Genomic DNA, 17,726 nt, shown 5'->3' with positions numbered 1-17,726 from the left:
TGGACATCATCCTGCACATCAGTCTTGGGCTTTACAAAGCTTACCTTCTATTTCAAAGGAAAATAAACTCATAGAGGTTACCTTATACCCATATGAGATTAAGCGAGAAATCTGCAGGGTATGAAAGAGAACATGAATTTACAGTCAACCAAAGGCAGATTCTGTCATTTATTAGAGATGTAACCCTAGCCAAATATTGACTAGATTAACCAGTGTTCCTCAGTTTCCTTCATATCGATATCTATTTGCAAGGATATATGGAATTTTTATGAGATAATATATGGAAAACACTTAAAGCAAGGTGTTAGAGGAAAAACAGAAAGATACTAATCATAATAGAGATTCCATCCTGCTATTACTTATTTTTCCATTGATCAGAAATAAATGAGCTATCTTAAGGGTAGAAGTTCACACAGGGAAAGCTGGAATATCCAGTCACGGTATTTGAGAAAAATGTTATAAAAATATACACAACCCACTTGTTACATTTTACTTAAACCAGGAAAAATACATGATGAAAAGTGTGAGTGAATCCCATTAAAAAGATCTTCTGACATGTCTCCCTAGCTCAACGCGTTTGATAAGATTATTCTCTGTGCAGAGTTCCTGGTGCCAAAACAGCATTCATAGAGCTCTCCAGTGTTGAGAGGGAAACGATTAGTTTTAACAAAGGTATGTTATGCGCCAAAAGAAGATTACATTTTAATAACCTATGAAATGCAAAACTGGTCATGTTGTGACATACAGAACTCACTCAGGGTAACTGCATTTTCAATTAATTATATTAATTTTTGACCTAAAAAATTACAGACTGTCTACCCACTTGAAATATTTTTACCACCATTTTTCAAGCCTGAACCAAACTTTTAACCTTCATTACATATCTCTAAATGGGAAATATAAAAGGGCGAACGATTCACCAGTCCAATTAAAAAAAAGGCTCACTTAATGTATTTATCAAATATCCTGAGGAGCCTTTTTCAAGCGTGTTCCCACTTTGTCCGACATAGTCCAAACTTTTCAACATTTTCCATACCAACCCAGCACTGCTACCATCCATCACCTACCTAATCACAATCCCATTTTTCCATCCCTATCCATTAAGCTGCAGTTTCTCCCATCACAGAAGAGAACAGGGATGGCGTGTGTGTGTGTGTGTGTGTGTGTGCACGCACGCGCGCGCACGCACGCCTGCCTAGGCGTGGTCTCTGTGAATTTCACATTAGAGCAGTAACTCTCAATTTTGGTTGATATTGAAATCTCCTGAAGAACATTTTAATTTTCAAAACTACTGATGCTGATTTAGTTGGTCTGCGTTATACCTGGGCACTGGGATTTTTATAAGTTCCCATAGAAAATTGTGTGTGCAGCCCAGGTTGAGAACCACTGGAATGGAATGTGAAGACGTCTTCAATCCCTTTTCTTTTCCACTCTATATTTATGCTGACGATTTTGGTTCCCTGACTTGGTAAAAAATCAGTTAATTTGAAAACCGTATCTCTTAGTTCTTCCAGTTTGGGGCCTCTATCTCACTGAATAGATGAGGCCACTGATTTTCATTAGATCTGTGTAGTTGTCTCCAGATGAGTGACATTTGTACAGACGGCACACACAGACTCAGTGCACTGACCCAGCCCCACGTCATGCCTTCCAAATACACACTACAATCAGCAGAGGTTTCCCTGATCTGGAAAGAGCAGCCTGAATCCTAGGTATGCATCTGCAGGTCCAGCCTGCATCTGGCTATCCTGAAGTTGGAGGTATCCATTTCTATGGACCATTCCATCAGAGACGAAAGAGTGAGGCCCGTGAAAGGGGTCCCTCCTGACCATCAGCAGCAAGTCACCCAATCCTCCCCAGTTTCTGAGGATATTTTTTCTTATTTTCATTTATTATGGACTTCATGTTCATTTTTCTGAGCTTCTCCTTATACTTAATCAAGCCAGTATGCATTTTCAGGTCCATTTTAGAGTCAAAAATGAGCAAAGGCCAAGGAGATATTTTAATGTAAAGTTCACTGAGGCCCACTGTATTCATTTGCCAGGGCTGCCCTACACTGAACCACAGAGTGTGTGGCTTAAATAATAGATATTTATTTTCTCACAGTTCTGGAGGCTAGAAGTCCAAGATCAAGGAGTTAGCAGGACTGATTTCTTCTGAGGCCTCACTTGTTGGCTTGTAGATGGCGGTCTTCTCCCCAGGTCTTCACATGGTCTTCCTTGTGTGTCTGTCTGTGTCTTCTCTTCTTATATGCCAGTCACATTGGATTAGGGCTCACCCATATGACTTCATTTAACTTTACCCATTTTTAAAGCCTCTATCTCTAAATACAGTCACACTCTGAGGTACCGAAGGTTAGGACTTCGACATTTGAATTTTGAGGGAAATAACTCAGCCCATACAACCATGAAATAAAAGAGTTTAATACCTCTTTGTCTTCACTCAGCTGGGGTTCTATTTGTATGAAATCATGACCATGATATTTGGTTTGGTTTACTTTTTCCAGTATGAGAGCAGAGCCTGACTTTCTGAGAACGAACAGAAAGATAGCTCTACGTAATTTTGAAATTCCATGATAAATGTAGTTGGTAAGCTAACCTAACTAGACAAATATAAAGGCTCTGAAAAAAAATATTAGAAATACAGAACCTATCAAGTTATGTAGTAGAAAAAAGGAAAAATATAAAATAATTTAACTGATTTCATGAAAATTATATATGTTGATAATCTAGGAGAGACTTGATTTTTAATTTTCAGCCTCTTGATCTTTCCAAGTTTGTTCATAACTTGTCAGGATGTAGTCCTGATTTAGGGCTTGAAATATATAGTCACCATACAGCTGTCTTAATTGGCCTGTTTGGCTAAGTTGTTTATTTGTGCGAGGAGACTCTTCCTATCCCCCCATCTGTGCAGAGGACTTCAATTTGAACTCATCAATTGCCTGCTGAAAAGTACTTGTGTGATGCTTAATATATGGGCAATTTTCAATCCCTTTAAGATAATTCACCCAAGATTTCCTTCTGGAAAATTTTGAGTTTGCACATCTGAAGATCCTGCCTGAGTCCCTCAATCCATTCAGATTAAAATTATGGTTCAAAGGTAAGAACCTACCTTGAGGTTTGGGCTTAGTCAGTTTGCCACAGGGTTTGGAGATGGTGACTGTCTTCTGGCAGTCGGCGTTGTGGAGGGCTCGCTTCAGGCTTCCGGTTCTGGTCTTCAAGGCTGTGTTCAGGTCACACTCTCCCCAGGCCTGGAACTGGTATTTGCACTCCGCTACAGGCAGGGTAGGACCGAACAGAAATCTCTGAGTTCCTCTTGGGGTGCCATGAAAACAGACACTTTTGTTTTTAACTTTTTGTAGCAAGGTAACTGTAGGTTCACATGCAGAAAATGATACAGAGAGATCCCATACACCCTGAACCCAGTTCCCCTTGGTGGTGATATCCTACACAGCTAGAGCATCACCAGGAAACTGATGTGAACACATTCCATACAAGTTCTTTAGGTTTCCCCAGTTTCACATACACTCATTTGTGTATATGTGTGTGTTCATTTAGTTTTGTGCAACTTTTATCACATGTAGATAAGAGTGAAGCCCCCCACCATTAATATGCAAACAAGTTCTAACACAAAGGTTCTTTGGGTTATCCTTTTACAGTCATAGCTTAGCTTCCTTCTTCCTTTCCCATCTCAACCCTTGGCAATTACTTAATCTGTTCTCCATCTCTATAATTGTGTCATTTTAAGAATGTTATACAAATGGAATCATATAGTATGTAACCTTTTGAGATTGGCTCTTTTCACTCAGCAAAATTTCCTGGAGGTCCATCTGAGTTGTGTGTATCAATAGCCTGTTCCTTTCACTGCCGAGTAGTCTTCCATGGTATGGAGGTACCCCAGTTTGTTTAACCGTTCACCAGTTGAAGGATATCTGGGTTATTTCCAACATTTGGCTATAACAACTAAAGCTGCTATATACATTCATGTATAGATTTTTATAGGAACATAAGTTTCCATTTCTCTAGGATAAATGCCTAAGAATGAAACCACTGCATTGCATGGTAAACAAACACAAGTTTAGTTTTGTGAAAAACAGCCAAACTCTTTTCCAGTGTGGCTCTCTACTATTTTATATTCCCATCACCAGTGTATGAATGATCTAGTTTCTCTGCATCCTTGCTAGCATTTGATGTTATTTCTAATTTTAGCCATTCTGATAGGTGTGTAGTATATAGTGATGCCTCACTGGTTTTCATTTTTATGTTCCTCATGGGGAAAAGATATTGAATATATTTTGGGTGTTTATTTTTCACCTATATATCCTCTTCAGTAAAATGTTTGTTCATGTCTTTTGCCCACTTTCTAATTGGATGGTTAGAGCTCTTTATATATTCTAAGTATAAGACCTCTAAGACACACATTTTAAGACATTTTGCATGTAGTTCTTTAGGGTACCCATTAAGATCACATATATCTGAATTTCACTGTGCCTTTATAGAATTTACCACCATTCATGAAAAGTTATAACCCCAGGTTACAGGTAATGAAAAAGATGTAGCACATTTGTTCATTATTCTTCTCTGTTCATTAACAGGCCAAAGCACATTCTGTAAATCAGTGAGAATATTTGGGGTGTTGTGCCCACTACGGTTGAGAAAGATAGTAAGTCTAGAATGTGAAGAAATAGGCAATTTGGGTGTTCAAGGCTGGGTTTAAAGTTGGAAGGGTTGAAAGCTTCCTTCTCAAATAGGGAGATGAGATCAGCATGAAACTGGCAATAGTCGGTGAGAGAAAAATCTATGAAAAATGGCCCATAGCAGCCCTGCTGGATTTGATACATAAATCTATGAACCAGTGTGGAGAGTGAGGAGGGAACAGGAGAGAGAGCGGGCCTGGTAGTAACAGAAAGAGATCTGGAGGAGGAGGAGAATAAACAAGAAGAGCGGAAGGGGAGATAAAAGGAATCTAGAAATAGAAGAAGGAAAGAGAACACTCTTAGGAGGGATTAAGGGCATATTTTCTCTCCCTCTCGGTGAGATAGTGGCCTCAATCAGGGACTATTCTGACACTGCCCCCGCTCCCCACCGAAAGGAAATGTGCAGCAATATCTGGAGATATTTTCAGTTGTCTGCAGTTGGTGAGGTGGGGAGTGCTACAAGAAACCAGTGGGTAGAAGTCAGAGACACAGCTAAATATCCTACAATGCACAGAACAGCCCTCCCTCCAGGACAAAAAACTATCTGGCCCCAAATTCTAGTAGTACTGAAAATGAGGGACCGGGGTCAGGCAAGATGCCAGGTTATTTTGTATCTGATAAAATAAACTTGTTTAAATAAATAGTCAACCTCAAAAAGATACATGATGGAAGAAGGACAGAATTATCTCAGGGTGGAAGATTAAATCAATAGGACAGTAGGGATGGAACTTACCTCCAAATTGCTTTTTCCAATTGCAGGGGATCTTACATCTCTGGGTCTTCATGGTTTGTTTACACTCAGCTCCGGTCCGGGTGCCCTCCCGGGTGCCCAGCCCACAGTCCCCGCTGGTGGGCACACACACACTCCACTGCCATTCTCCACAGTCAGACTTCTTCACTTTCTTTTCTGAAAGGCAGGAAGGAAAAGCAATCAACGTCCAGAAAACTCTTTAACCCCTAGATATAACCCAGTTCATTCCTGTGCTTCTTAATTGCATGGTCTGTGCTTTTTACCTCTATCTTCAGTGTCCAGTAAAGAGTAGGATTTGACAGGTATTAGCTGAATGGTTGAATCAACCAATGACCAAGAGAAGGGAGAAAGAAAACTAAGGAGCTGGAACTAATATTCGTTTAACTCTTACTATGTGCCAGGGACTGTGCTACGTGATTTACTGACATCTCCTTTGAGAAACAAACATTTCTGAAAAAGAGAAGCTGACCAATGTCTGTTAAACCTAAAAAATGAGAAAATATTCTATGAGAAGTAACTGTCATCAGATTAGCCATTTCATGCATGTCAATGTTCCTTTTTCTGTCTTATAGATGGAATAGCATAAACTAAATGCGGTGGACCACAGATGTAACAGACTCTCAGCTCTACAGCCTCCTTATGACAATGGGAGTGACACAGAAAAGGTGCTTTACTCTCTCTGAAACTCTCTTCAGTTTCCTCCTTTGTTAATATGAGATAAAACAAAAATCGCTTTCAGGACTCTTTGAGGAAAAGTGTCAACATAAGTAAAACACTGGATCGCTGGTCAGTTTTCTGTGTGCTGTAGCTGTTAGCATGACCATCATTTCAGTCAATAGTTGATCACCATCTATATTTCAGGACTTAGAGTCGGGGGTGGAATGAGAGGGGATGTCACCTAGGCTCCTGTAAATACCTGGAAGGAAGGAAAGTGGAAGAAAGGAAGGAAGAAAAGGAGGAAGGGAGGGAGGGAGGACAGGAGGGTGGGAGGGAAGGAGAAAAGACAAAAATCAGGTAGTTGGATTAGATGGGTGTTCGTCAATGGAGACGTTTGTGTTCACAACCATATTGCTTACCTGGTTTCTCTTTCTTTCCTGCTTCAGCAGTATCCACAGCTGCCAAAATGAAAATAAATGCCAAGAAGGCAGCTGCAAACTTTCGACGCTGCTGCAGGTACTGTTGGGTCTGCATTCTAGGAATAAACAGAGAAACAGAAGAAGGTGGCGTCAACCTAAGTTATAGAGGAAGACTCATTAAAGTCCTTGATGAAGGACTCCACTTTCCATTTCTGGAATATTAGACTTTAGGAAGATTTGTGTCAATTATATGGAGCAGAATTCTATCTTTTCCCACAGCCACTGAAATAAGTGCTTTTCTGCAATCAGTCATGTATTCACTGATAAAATACAACAGTCCTCCATGTAAAAACTTACACACCCATTTGCTAAGTATGACTCCAGAGTGATGGAAGCAAAAGAATTTTGACAGCATGTGTTGGAACAGACTCCTACAGTGTCTTGCTGATAGTAACACTTGGTAATGTCAATAACCATAGTCATCCTTATAACTCCTGGCAATTCCTGAAAACAGCCATGGTGTAGTCCAAGCGGATAATCTGAATGGACACAATGAATGGATTACCTGAGCGAGTGTAGGTTTGCTCTTATCTTCAGATGTGTCAGCAATGACCCACGTCTCTAACTTTTTATATCATTTCCATGATCATGATTATCTTATCATCACAGTTCTATTATTCATTGGTCCACCGAAGAGTGAAGCTCAAAACAGAAGTAGAGCTAGCACACCTTCAATATACAGCAAAAACACTTCTAAACTCACATGTGCTGAAAATCCTCTAAATTCTAGGATGGAATGAACAGCTTACACTTAACTCATAATTTGAAATTCTTCACATTTGATACGAATAAAAATCCTAGGATAACGTTAGGAAGACTCCCCGAGAACTTGAAGTCACTTGTGACAGCCTAGTGTTAATATGATCGCCTTGCCAAGCAAACTTGGGAAGTCTCAGTTTAAGCTCCAGGACAGCCCACTTCTTGGAGCTCCACCAAGTCACTGGCTGCAGCAACTCACCTGGCAGTCATTTATCTCCATCTGGTATGTTCATGGTGTTTTATACTTCATATAAAAATGGCAGTAATGGCATATAGTCATTAACTTTGAGAATCTTTCTTCCAGAAGTATAGATTGTACAGATTGCTTGGCTGATTTTACATTCTCATGAATGTAAACAATAAAACCTCATATATATAAGGGATTGAGATCACGCTGTTCTGCAATTTGCTTTTCCTCATTCAAACATATCTATGAAATGATGTCCTCATCAGTGAATTTTTCGCCCTTTCTGTGACATTGAAAATGCTATCCCTTATTATAGAAATGCTGTCCCTTATTAGTGGTTTTTTTAAATTGATGACTGGATTCCATTGTATGGATGAAGCATATTTCATCTACAAGTTAAAGTTAATATTTTGGTCATTTGGTCCTTTCACTGAATCATACATCCTAATTAGCTACTCAGCAGCTCCGTCGCTTTCTAAAATCTAAAATTAGGGGCTTTGTTCTTCCTGTTAATGCTAAGTTTTTTAACTATACTTCACTGATGGTCAGGCAGAAAATTTCCTACTGATTCTGAGACTTTTCCTATGACTTTCATTGGACATGAACTATATGAGAAGCCAGTTTAGAGGTACTGGTTGGCAAGTCTTCTCAGAGTTGAGTACCCCAGTATATCTACACTGCTATACATATATCACATATCCACGTATCTTTGACAATTATTAGATGTAATTCAAGCCAAAATGAAGGTCTTCTGGTGTTTTCTCCAAAGGCTGTCCAAGAACATACTCTCAGTGACTAACCACTTTGGAGGTGGAAACTTTTCATTTGAGTTTTCTTAAAGGGTAAGTTAAATTTTAAATTCAGAACTTTTAAATTTCAATGCATTTCTTTCCAAGATGGAATACACCATTATGTTTCACAATTACCTTCGAATACCTGAAATATTTAGATTGTGAACTAGATTATTGTGAGAATTCAGAAATGTGCATCGTGAAAGCACAGCTCCTGAGAGAACTTTCTGAGCAAACAACGAAGAGATGCTTGCAGAGCCTTGTAACATAGCAAAAAGAGAGGTCACTGAGGAAGCATGGCCACTTGTCAGAAATGGAAAGATCTCTTCCATAAATAACACACACACACAGTTTATTAATAGAAAGGTGCTATTGCTGGCTATTTTAACCTCAGCATTTCTAGTTTGACATTGCTAAGCTCTTACTCTTATAATTATTTTCAAAAAGCTTTCTCTCAATCAAGTTAAATTCACTTAATTTCAAGAAAAAAAAAATCCCACATGGGCCAGAATTTCCTGACCATGAATTTTTTTTTAGTCATAAAATGGTCTCTTAAACAAGTGATCTTAACTGCAGTGGAAGTAGAGCGGAAGGAAAAAGAGAGGAACTGGGATGAGAGTTGGAGAGTCAGTAGAACAGAAGTGCACTCTATTTTATATTGTTTCTCTTTTTAATTCAGAAAAATTCAGAATCTTAATGGGCAAATGGTTAATTTCAGCTTTTAGATGTTCTTAAAAAATGCATGTGATTCCATGTGTAAGGGAAAATGTGTAAAATATGTGATCAGCAGTAGGTTTGAGTTGGGGGAATATCTTTCTTCTCAACCTCTTCTCCTTTTCCTCCTGTTTTGCCTGCCATTCTGCTTAAGCCTCTGTTTTGATAGCTTAAGATTCTTCTGGGTAGAGCAAATGAAAAGAGGGTTCTTTAAAAGAAGAGAGTAAGGGATTTTAGAAAAGAGATGACTCAAAGTATCCAAAAGCCCAAGTAGCCTTAGTGCAGTGGTAAAAACTTGAGTAATTAAACATGTGTAGATAACAGTTTCCCTTGCTGGGGTATTTGCCTAATTGGTTGTTTATTTGTCCTTAGCTTCAAACAAAGGCAAAAGCATCTGTATATGGTTTAACCTTGCCTGCTCTCCAATAGATGCTAGATGACCACAGAGGCAAGAACATTGACCTTAAGGAAGTGGTCAGGATCATCACATTTTTCACACGGAGGGGAGTAAAACAGTGGCAGAATAAGTCTTGCTACGTCAGCTCAGCTCTTTTGAAGGATTTACTTATTTTCACCCCCTCCTACTGCCATCTTTTGTTGTACTTGCTCTGACAGATTTAATTCCATAGGGTTTAACAGTTATGTTGAAGAATACCCTAGATGTCTGGCATCTGGAAACTGTTGTTGAGTTATCTCAATCAGTAAAAAGTACAAAGTGCAAAGATGAAAGGAAATCTGTCAAAGAAACCAACTCGGGGGAAAAGTGTTAATTTGTTAAATCCTGGTCACTTCTATAGGGAAATCACATATGAGAAGAAAAAGAGAGCTCTTCTTTCCCTTAGCATTTTAATAGGATCTAGAATTTTTACAGATGATTAACAGCTGGTATAGACATAAAACAAGGATTCTGGAATCTGTCTCTTAGTGATCTGCTTGGAATGACTAACACAGGATTTGAAGGCAGAAGCTTTGGCTTAAACTTCAGCTCCACCATATAATTTTTGGAATGTTCTTGGGCAAATCACAATCATTTGAACCGCTGTTTTGACATCTACAAAGTAGGTTTGATTATAACAACAACTTGAGAGGTTTGTTGTGAAAATGCAAGATGTAGACACAGAGCTAACCCAGAATATCAAGAAATACGTTATTAGTTGCTGAATAAGTTAATTCACCTCTACACTCATATTACTTACTAAAAGGAAGTACTTTTTATTAAGAAATAATAAGCATGACACTTTGAGCTACCTAATATTATCTAAAATCAAAATATAAAAGCTTTAAAAAACAAAAAAAGAGACAGAGATGATTTAATTAATGTCAACTAACAACTAGTTCAGCTCTATTAGGATGCAAATTTGTTCAGCCTTTTGACTTCTTAAAAACTTAAAATAAACTCAAGAAACTTCATCCCCAGTATTTCTTTGGCGTTCACGGAAGTAAAGAGACTTCATGTTGAGAATTAAGGAAAATGTTGATGCAATTTAACATGTATGAAATGAAAAAAAAAAATCTAACTTTGCATCTGTTATGCCTCTTGTGTGGTAAAATTATTCTGCCATCCTCTTTTTATTTCAAATACCTAGGATAGGGCCCCAGCACTTAGTTGCCACTCAGTAAAAAAAATGGTACTGATGAACCCAGTGACAGGGCAAGAATAAAGATGCAGATGTAGAGAATGGACTTGAAGACACGGGGTGGGGGGCGAAGGGGAAGCTGGGATAAAGTGAGAGAGTAGCATTGACATATATACACTACCAAATGTAACATAGATAGCTAGTGGGAAGATGCTGCATTACACAGGGAGATCAACTGGATGATTGGTGATGATTTAGAGGGCTGGGAAAGGGAGGGTGGAAAGGAGTCGTGGGAGGGAGGGGATATGGGGATATATGTATAAATACAGCTGATTCACCTTGGTGTACAACAAAAACTGGCACAACAGTGTAAAGCAATTATATCCCAATAAAGAGCTTAAAAAATAAAAATAAAATAACATAGATAATCAACAAGGACCTACTGTACAGTACAGGGAATACTCTGTAATAACATATATGAGAAAAGAATCTGAAAAAGAATGGATATATGTGTATGTATAACTGAATCACTTTGTTGTACATCTGAAACTAACACGACATGGTAAATCAACTATACCCCAATATAAAACAAAAATTTTAAAAAAGAAAAAAATTATCACCAAAGCATGGTATCAGAGGAATGAATATTTATGCTAAAATGATGACTCAGCCCTTCGTCTATGCCGTGGGATATAAAATTCACTGAAGAAATTGGGCTGGAAACAATCAGAATCTAAAGCAGTTTCATACATACATGAACAGTGAACGATTTGCAATGCTTCTGCATCATATATTACACATCATCAGACCTGTCTAGGTATTTTGTGATCTACCTGTCTAAATTTCTGTGAAATAGTAATTTTTTTCCTTTTTATAGGTCACTTTTCTTTATTTTCACTAACTCTTCAAGTCATAATCCTCATATTGATTTATTTTCAAATGGTTTGATCATTGCTTTGGAGTCCTAAAGTCTCATACAAATAGCCACTATGTTTCTAATGGAATCTTTTGCTAAATGAGGCCTTCACTTTGACCTTGGTAAACTGCCTTATTTAAACACTAAGCCTTAGAAAAGAATGTGTCCCAGTCATGTGTGTGCATGACCTCAGGTGCACTTTACTCACAGCCCAGAAATGAATTCAACGGTGTTCCATCTTTGATTTTAACTAAGTGCATATCAGTTAGATGGATAAAGTAGGATATTTGCTTAATTTTGTATAACTCAATAAAACAGGGAACTTTTCAAGCTGAAATATTTTCATGGCACAGTGGCATCTGCTGGAGAAATGTGATATTTTAGCACATTTTCTTTAGACATCTATTCACCGATTTTTAGAGCACCTACTAAGGGCCAGGTGTATGCTGGGCATGGGAATATGATAAAAGAATATGATTCAGCCCTCCCCCTACAAGAGTTCTGTTTAACTGGGAGAAAAGGTAGAGATGTGGCTGACATGATTCATTATGGTAAATATCATGAAAATTTTATACACATAATGCTAGCTCAGTACATAGGCTCAAGCGATAATTTTGCTTAGCAAGGTTAATTGAGGTGAGGGTTGGGTATATTTTATCTGTTTTTTTTTTAAATAGTTGAAGTCCTCTAAATAAAGAAATGAGGGAAGGAAGGGAAATTCAGACAGAAGGGACCAAATAAGTGAATACATGGAGATGACGTTTATAATATATTCAGTGGCAGAATGCGATGAGAATAGACTGTACCGTGGCAAGTAACCGTGTGTGGACCTCAAGAGGAGAAAGAGGAAATGAGTTAATCCTGGGAGCTGGGAGGGAGGAAGATAGAGAGCGTTATTAACTGGTCTGGAGAAGAGAAGCAAGGGAAGATCAGGGAGAGAGGAAAAGGCTGTATGTTGTATTTATAAACGAGACTAAAACCCTAAATTACCACCAAAGGGGCAGCCGTCATACTCAACAGTTCATCCAGATATCTTTTGTATAGTACCTTTGTTATTCTTTGGCCTTTGTTTTTATTTTTGTTTATCAGTTTTGTGGCTGCTCTATGTACTTTGGTTCATTTTGGGGTGTTTATTACTAAAGTACTATATTTGGAGTCAAGAACAAGCTCCAAGACTCAAAAACTTCATACACAAAAAGTTCATATACACACACATTCAAAAAATCCCTTCTGATTTTCATTAGAAAAATAAATTTGGGCTAAAGCAGTGATTTTTAGAGCACTGGGGTTTCTATGAAGAGGTTAAGGACTGCCACCAGGTGTTAAAGGATCCTGAGAAGGTGTGTTGAAAGCTATCCCTTCACCCCCATATCTCCCACCCTTAGCTTCAGCTGGAGCAGCTCCTCTTTAACTACTTTCCTTATTGGCTTCCTTGTAAGATTTCATTTATCAAGAAAGAAAAATGTATTTAAAAGTCACTGGTCTGGCAAATCTCAAAGTCTATCCAGTTGGGGATATGATGGTGCAAAATAATATTTTTTCAAAAGGAAGAAATAGGAAAATGTCTCAAGTAGGTGATATAAGTATGAAATATATTTAAGTATGCAAAATGCCTTGTTTGTGGTGGCAAAAGTAGGAATTTTACAAGTGTATATTTTAACTATTTCATACTCTATGGTAAAGTTTGCCATGATTATGTCCTCTTATCAAAGATCAAATACACAATATAACAAGTATGATTATAATTATGAGGAAAATACGACAGAAAAATTGTAAGGCATTAAGAACAAAATTTTTAATACGGTGGAAAGAGAAGAAGCTTTGGTGTCAGCCAGCTTTCTTCCATATAAACTTCGTCACTTATTATACCTGTGGACAAAGCTGTACTCTCATATCCTCCTGTAAGGCAATTTAGAGTTTTATCATGCAGACTCGTTATTTGTTTAAGGATCACAATGAGATAACAGATATAAAACACCTGGCATCTTAGAGGGCCAGAACAGGGAGGGGGGGAGGGAGTTGCAGGAGGGAGGGGATATGGGGATATATGTCTAAATACAGCTGATTCACTTTGGGGTACCTCAAAAGCTGGTACAAGAGTGTAAAGCAATTCTATTCCAATAAAGAGCTTAGGAAAAAAAAACAACAAAAAACACCTGGCATCTTTTCAGGCACACGCTAGGTGCTCCATCAGTGGTGACCCTTGTGGCTTTTAGAGGAAGAGAGTAGGGGTGGAAGAGTGTATATCTCTTTTTGAAAGGCAGCTGTATAAAGAGGGTGGCAATACCTCCTTTTAAAATGGTTTGAATGTTGATAAGTAAATCTGAAATGAAAAGCATTTCTAATGGAAGAAATGGAATAAGCCAGAGTTTTGGGTGAGAAATCGAGAAACCAACCAATACTTCAGTTTGGTAGTAAGAGAAGGAAGTGTGGTATAGATAAGTTGGAGCTTTAGCAGGCAGACCTTTGAAATTATAATTATTATCCGTGAATATTTAGTGAACACCTACTATATGAAACGTTCTCAGGGAGACACAGATACGAGTTATGCTTGATCTCATGAACCCTACAAGATTACGAATGCCTTATGGAGACCAAGACACGCTAAGAATATATGCCATATCGTGTGTAAGATATGAAAAATGCTGTAACTAAAACAAAAGTATTTTTGATAAAAGAGGCGTATCTAATAGTCTTGCCAAAATTGCTTCTATGAAGCTTAAAGAGTATCAGTTTGGGGCAGTACAAATCAAAAGAAAGGTGTCTATACTGGCAAGCTGAATTAGTTTCTCAAAGCAAGAGTCAATGGTGTTAACAAGTCATGGACAAATGCCCCATGTTGACTGAAGACACAAGTCCATGCTCATTCAGCCTACCTCAGTAAGAAACCACATTTTTAAAAATATGTGGATCTTAACTTCAAATAAAAAGGTATTTCCTTCAAGACTACTACCACATTTTCATACTCTTGTAAACAACTCGGTACAGCTTTATTAACTACCATGTTCAGATGGCATCTCACTGGTAACTGGTCGCTTTATTTGTTCAGATGAAGTGACTCAATCAAAACTATAATTAACAAAACAGCAAGCAGATTTTCAGGTTTATGAACACAGTACTAAGCATTAGAAGAGTACTTCACATCATTATGTGTTTGGGGGGAGCTAAAGAAGAAGTATTGTATGGCTGTGTGGCACAGAGACTTCACAGGGCAGCCTTGAGCACCAGCGCAGAGAGGTTCTTCTACATCTGCCACAAAGGTCAGACACCTAATGAATGTGTCACACCTGGAAAGTGAGAATTTTGAAAAGGGATATAAATTTGCTGATTGGTCTGTTACAGACTCTTAAACTTAGACCAGAAAAGGCACTGAGTATTACTTTCGACCACAAAGAAATCACGGAAAAAATCTTAACCAGTAAATCTTGATTGTACTGAGAGGCTATATCAGGTCTCTTAATTTGATACCTAGAACTACCAAAGAAGCTGCCAGAAATAGGTTTCTATTTACAATTCAATGGAATTAGCCCAAAAAGCTACCAGAACTAATAAGTGAACTCAGTAATGTTGCAGGATACCAGATCAATAAACAAATATTAGTTAGGTAACTATGTATTTGCAAAATATGTATCTGTCAAAGGATTTCCATCTAGAATACATAAAGAACGTTTACAACTCAATAATAAGAAAACCCCTACAAATATGGGCAAAAGAACTGAACACTTTTCAAAGAAGATACACAAATAGCAAATGAGCAGGTCAGAAAATGTCCAACATTATAAGGAAAACCTCCATGAGATACTACTACATACCCACTCACCTGACTGAAAGTTAAAGTCTAACCACACCAAGTGCAGGCAAAGATGTAGAGTAACTTTAACTCTCATAATCTGCTGGTTGCAACCACTCTAAAGTTCATTTTGGCAGTTTCTTAAGAATTTAAATATACACCTAGCATATAACCAACTACTTTACTAATTAGGCATTTTCCCAAGAGAAATAAAACACTTACACTTACAGTTATACAAACACTTGTCCACAAATATTGATAGCAGCTCACTTTATTTATAATAGACAAAACTGGAAACAACCTAAATGTCCATTAACAAGTAAACTGATAAATTGTGACATATTCAAATAATGCTATCCTACTATACACATGAAAAAATTATTGATACATGCAACAACAGGTATGAATTTAAAAATAATGGTGCTGAGTAAAGGAAGTCAATCAAAAAATAATGCACACTGTACCAATATATATATTCTATTTACATAAAATTCTAGAAAATGCAAATTCATATAGTGACAAAAAACAGATCAATGATTACTTGGACTTGGAATTTAGGGGCATTGGGAGAAGCATGAGAGAAAGAGTACAAAGGAACATGAGGGGATTTTTAGAAGTGAGGAACATTCATTATCTCAATTGTGGTTATAGTTTCATAAGTATATACATAAATCAAAAGTCATAAAATGGACAGATTAAATATGTGCAGTCTGTGGTATGTCTGTTAAACCCAATAAAGGTTTCAAACAGCGGACATCTTTGTACAGCAACTATACTTCAATAAATTTCTTTTAATTAAAAAAATAAAATGTTAGACATCAAAGAACTATGAACAGGACATAATCAAGAGAAACTCACGTCAACAGAAACAGATTCCAAGATGACACAATGTTGGAATTAACTGACAAGAACACTGTAGCTATAATAAATATTGTCAATGATTTCACGTGAAGATGGCAACACCACAATAGTAAACGGGGAATATTAGCAGAAAAATGGAAACTGTAAAAAAAATCAAATAGACATTACAGAGCTGAAAAATAGAATGAAATGTCTGCTGGGTGGGTTAATAAGAGTTTAGATACAGCAGAAAGGGTAACTGATCTTAAAAAGAGATCAGCAGAAATGATCTAAACTAAATGAAGAATGAATATTTTTAAAAAATGGAGAGTGCTTCACTGTCTTGTGGGACAGTGTAAACAGTCTACCAGACTCCAGTCAAGGAGTCCTGGAAGTAGAGAACAGAGAGAACATGGCACCAGAAGTATTTGAGAAAAAGAATAATTGAAAACTTCTAAAATTTGAACATCAACCCTCAGAACCAAGAAGCTCAGCAAACCCCAAACTTAATAAACATAAAGAAAGCCTCACAGAGGTACTTCATTTTCAAATTGTTGGAAACCAAACATAAAGAAACAAACAAACAAAACAAAAAACCTTAAAAGTAACTGGGGAGGAAGGTATATGACACAGAGTAGGACAACAACGATGACTGCTTGCTTCTAAACAACAGAAGCCAAGTGACAGTGAGACAACATCGGACAGAAGGAAAAATCACAAACTGCAATTTGTATTTCAAAACTGAGAGCAAACAAATACATTCTCAGGAAAAAAAGCTGAAAGAATTTGATGCCTTTAACAATATATTTTAAATTCTGTTGTTTAAACTGAAAAGAATATTATGTGAGCATACTATACTGTATATGGCTGTACATGTATTATACATGTTAAAACATGTATAATATATAATTGTATCCATATATTTCATATACTTATATATAATTATATACTATTTAATATATACAAATTCATATCTATAGGATGGAATGAAAGACAGAGGTGGAAAATATGTGCATAAATATAAAATATGAACTTTTTGTTATTTTTTAAATAGATAACTTTAAAAGCAACAAATTATTATGGGGTTTACAGCACATGTGGAAGTAAAATGTATGATAGAGGAAATGCAGTTATATTGTTTTAAGGATTCTTTACATAAAGTGGTGTATTGTTCATTTTAAATAGGAAAATATATGTCAAAGAGACATATGTCAATTCCTAGAGCAACCATGAAAAGAAATAATTGAGAGTTACAACTTAAAAGAGTAGAGAAATTAAAGTAGGAAATTTAAAATAAGGTTTGATTAACCTAAAATAATCAGAAAGTGAGGGACAAAGGAGCAAAGAACAAATGGGATAAAAAGAGAGAGCAAGAAAGTATATGTAAACCTACACATATGAATAATGGCATTAAATACAAACCGAAAAAATGTATTAATCAAAAAACACAGATTGTCAAATTAAAGAAACAAGCAATACTGAACTGCATGCTATCTACCAAAGACACATTTTAAATATACATTTTTTTTAAAGTTAAAAGCTAAAGGATGGGAAAAGTTATTCCACAAA

The 17,726-nt window shown here is 37.0% G+C and overlaps 1 protein-coding gene across 4 annotated transcripts in view; it reads right to left on the bottom strand.

The window, feature by feature from the left end:
• Positions 1-17,726, bottom strand: part of PTN (pleiotrophin) — a 96,310-nt gene that overhangs the window by 21,306 nt on the left and 57,278 nt on the right. For all 4 annotated transcript variants that reach the window (XM_057733920.1, XM_057733923.1, XM_057733922.1 and 1 more), the window contains 3 exons: positions 6,524-6,639; positions 5,430-5,603; positions 3,112-3,273 (listed from right to left, as the gene is read on the bottom strand). In XM_057733920.1, the coding sequence (XP_057589903.1) occupies positions 3,112-3,273; positions 5,430-5,603; positions 6,524-6,638 (451 nt within the window). In that variant the 5' untranslated portion in view covers position 6,639. The remainder of the gene's footprint in view (positions 1-3,111; positions 3,274-5,429; positions 5,604-6,523; positions 6,640-17,726) is intronic.

The sequence above is a fragment of the Hippopotamus amphibius genome, chromosome 4, assembly GCF_030028045.1.
Source record: "Hippopotamus amphibius kiboko isolate mHipAmp2 chromosome 4, mHipAmp2.hap2, whole genome shotgun sequence".
In the NCBI taxonomy this organism is placed as follows: Eukaryota; Metazoa; Chordata; class Mammalia; order Artiodactyla; family Hippopotamidae; genus Hippopotamus; species Hippopotamus amphibius.
The sequence above is the reverse complement of the archived record's forward strand: the minus strand, read 5'-3'. Positions and strand labels throughout refer to the sequence as shown.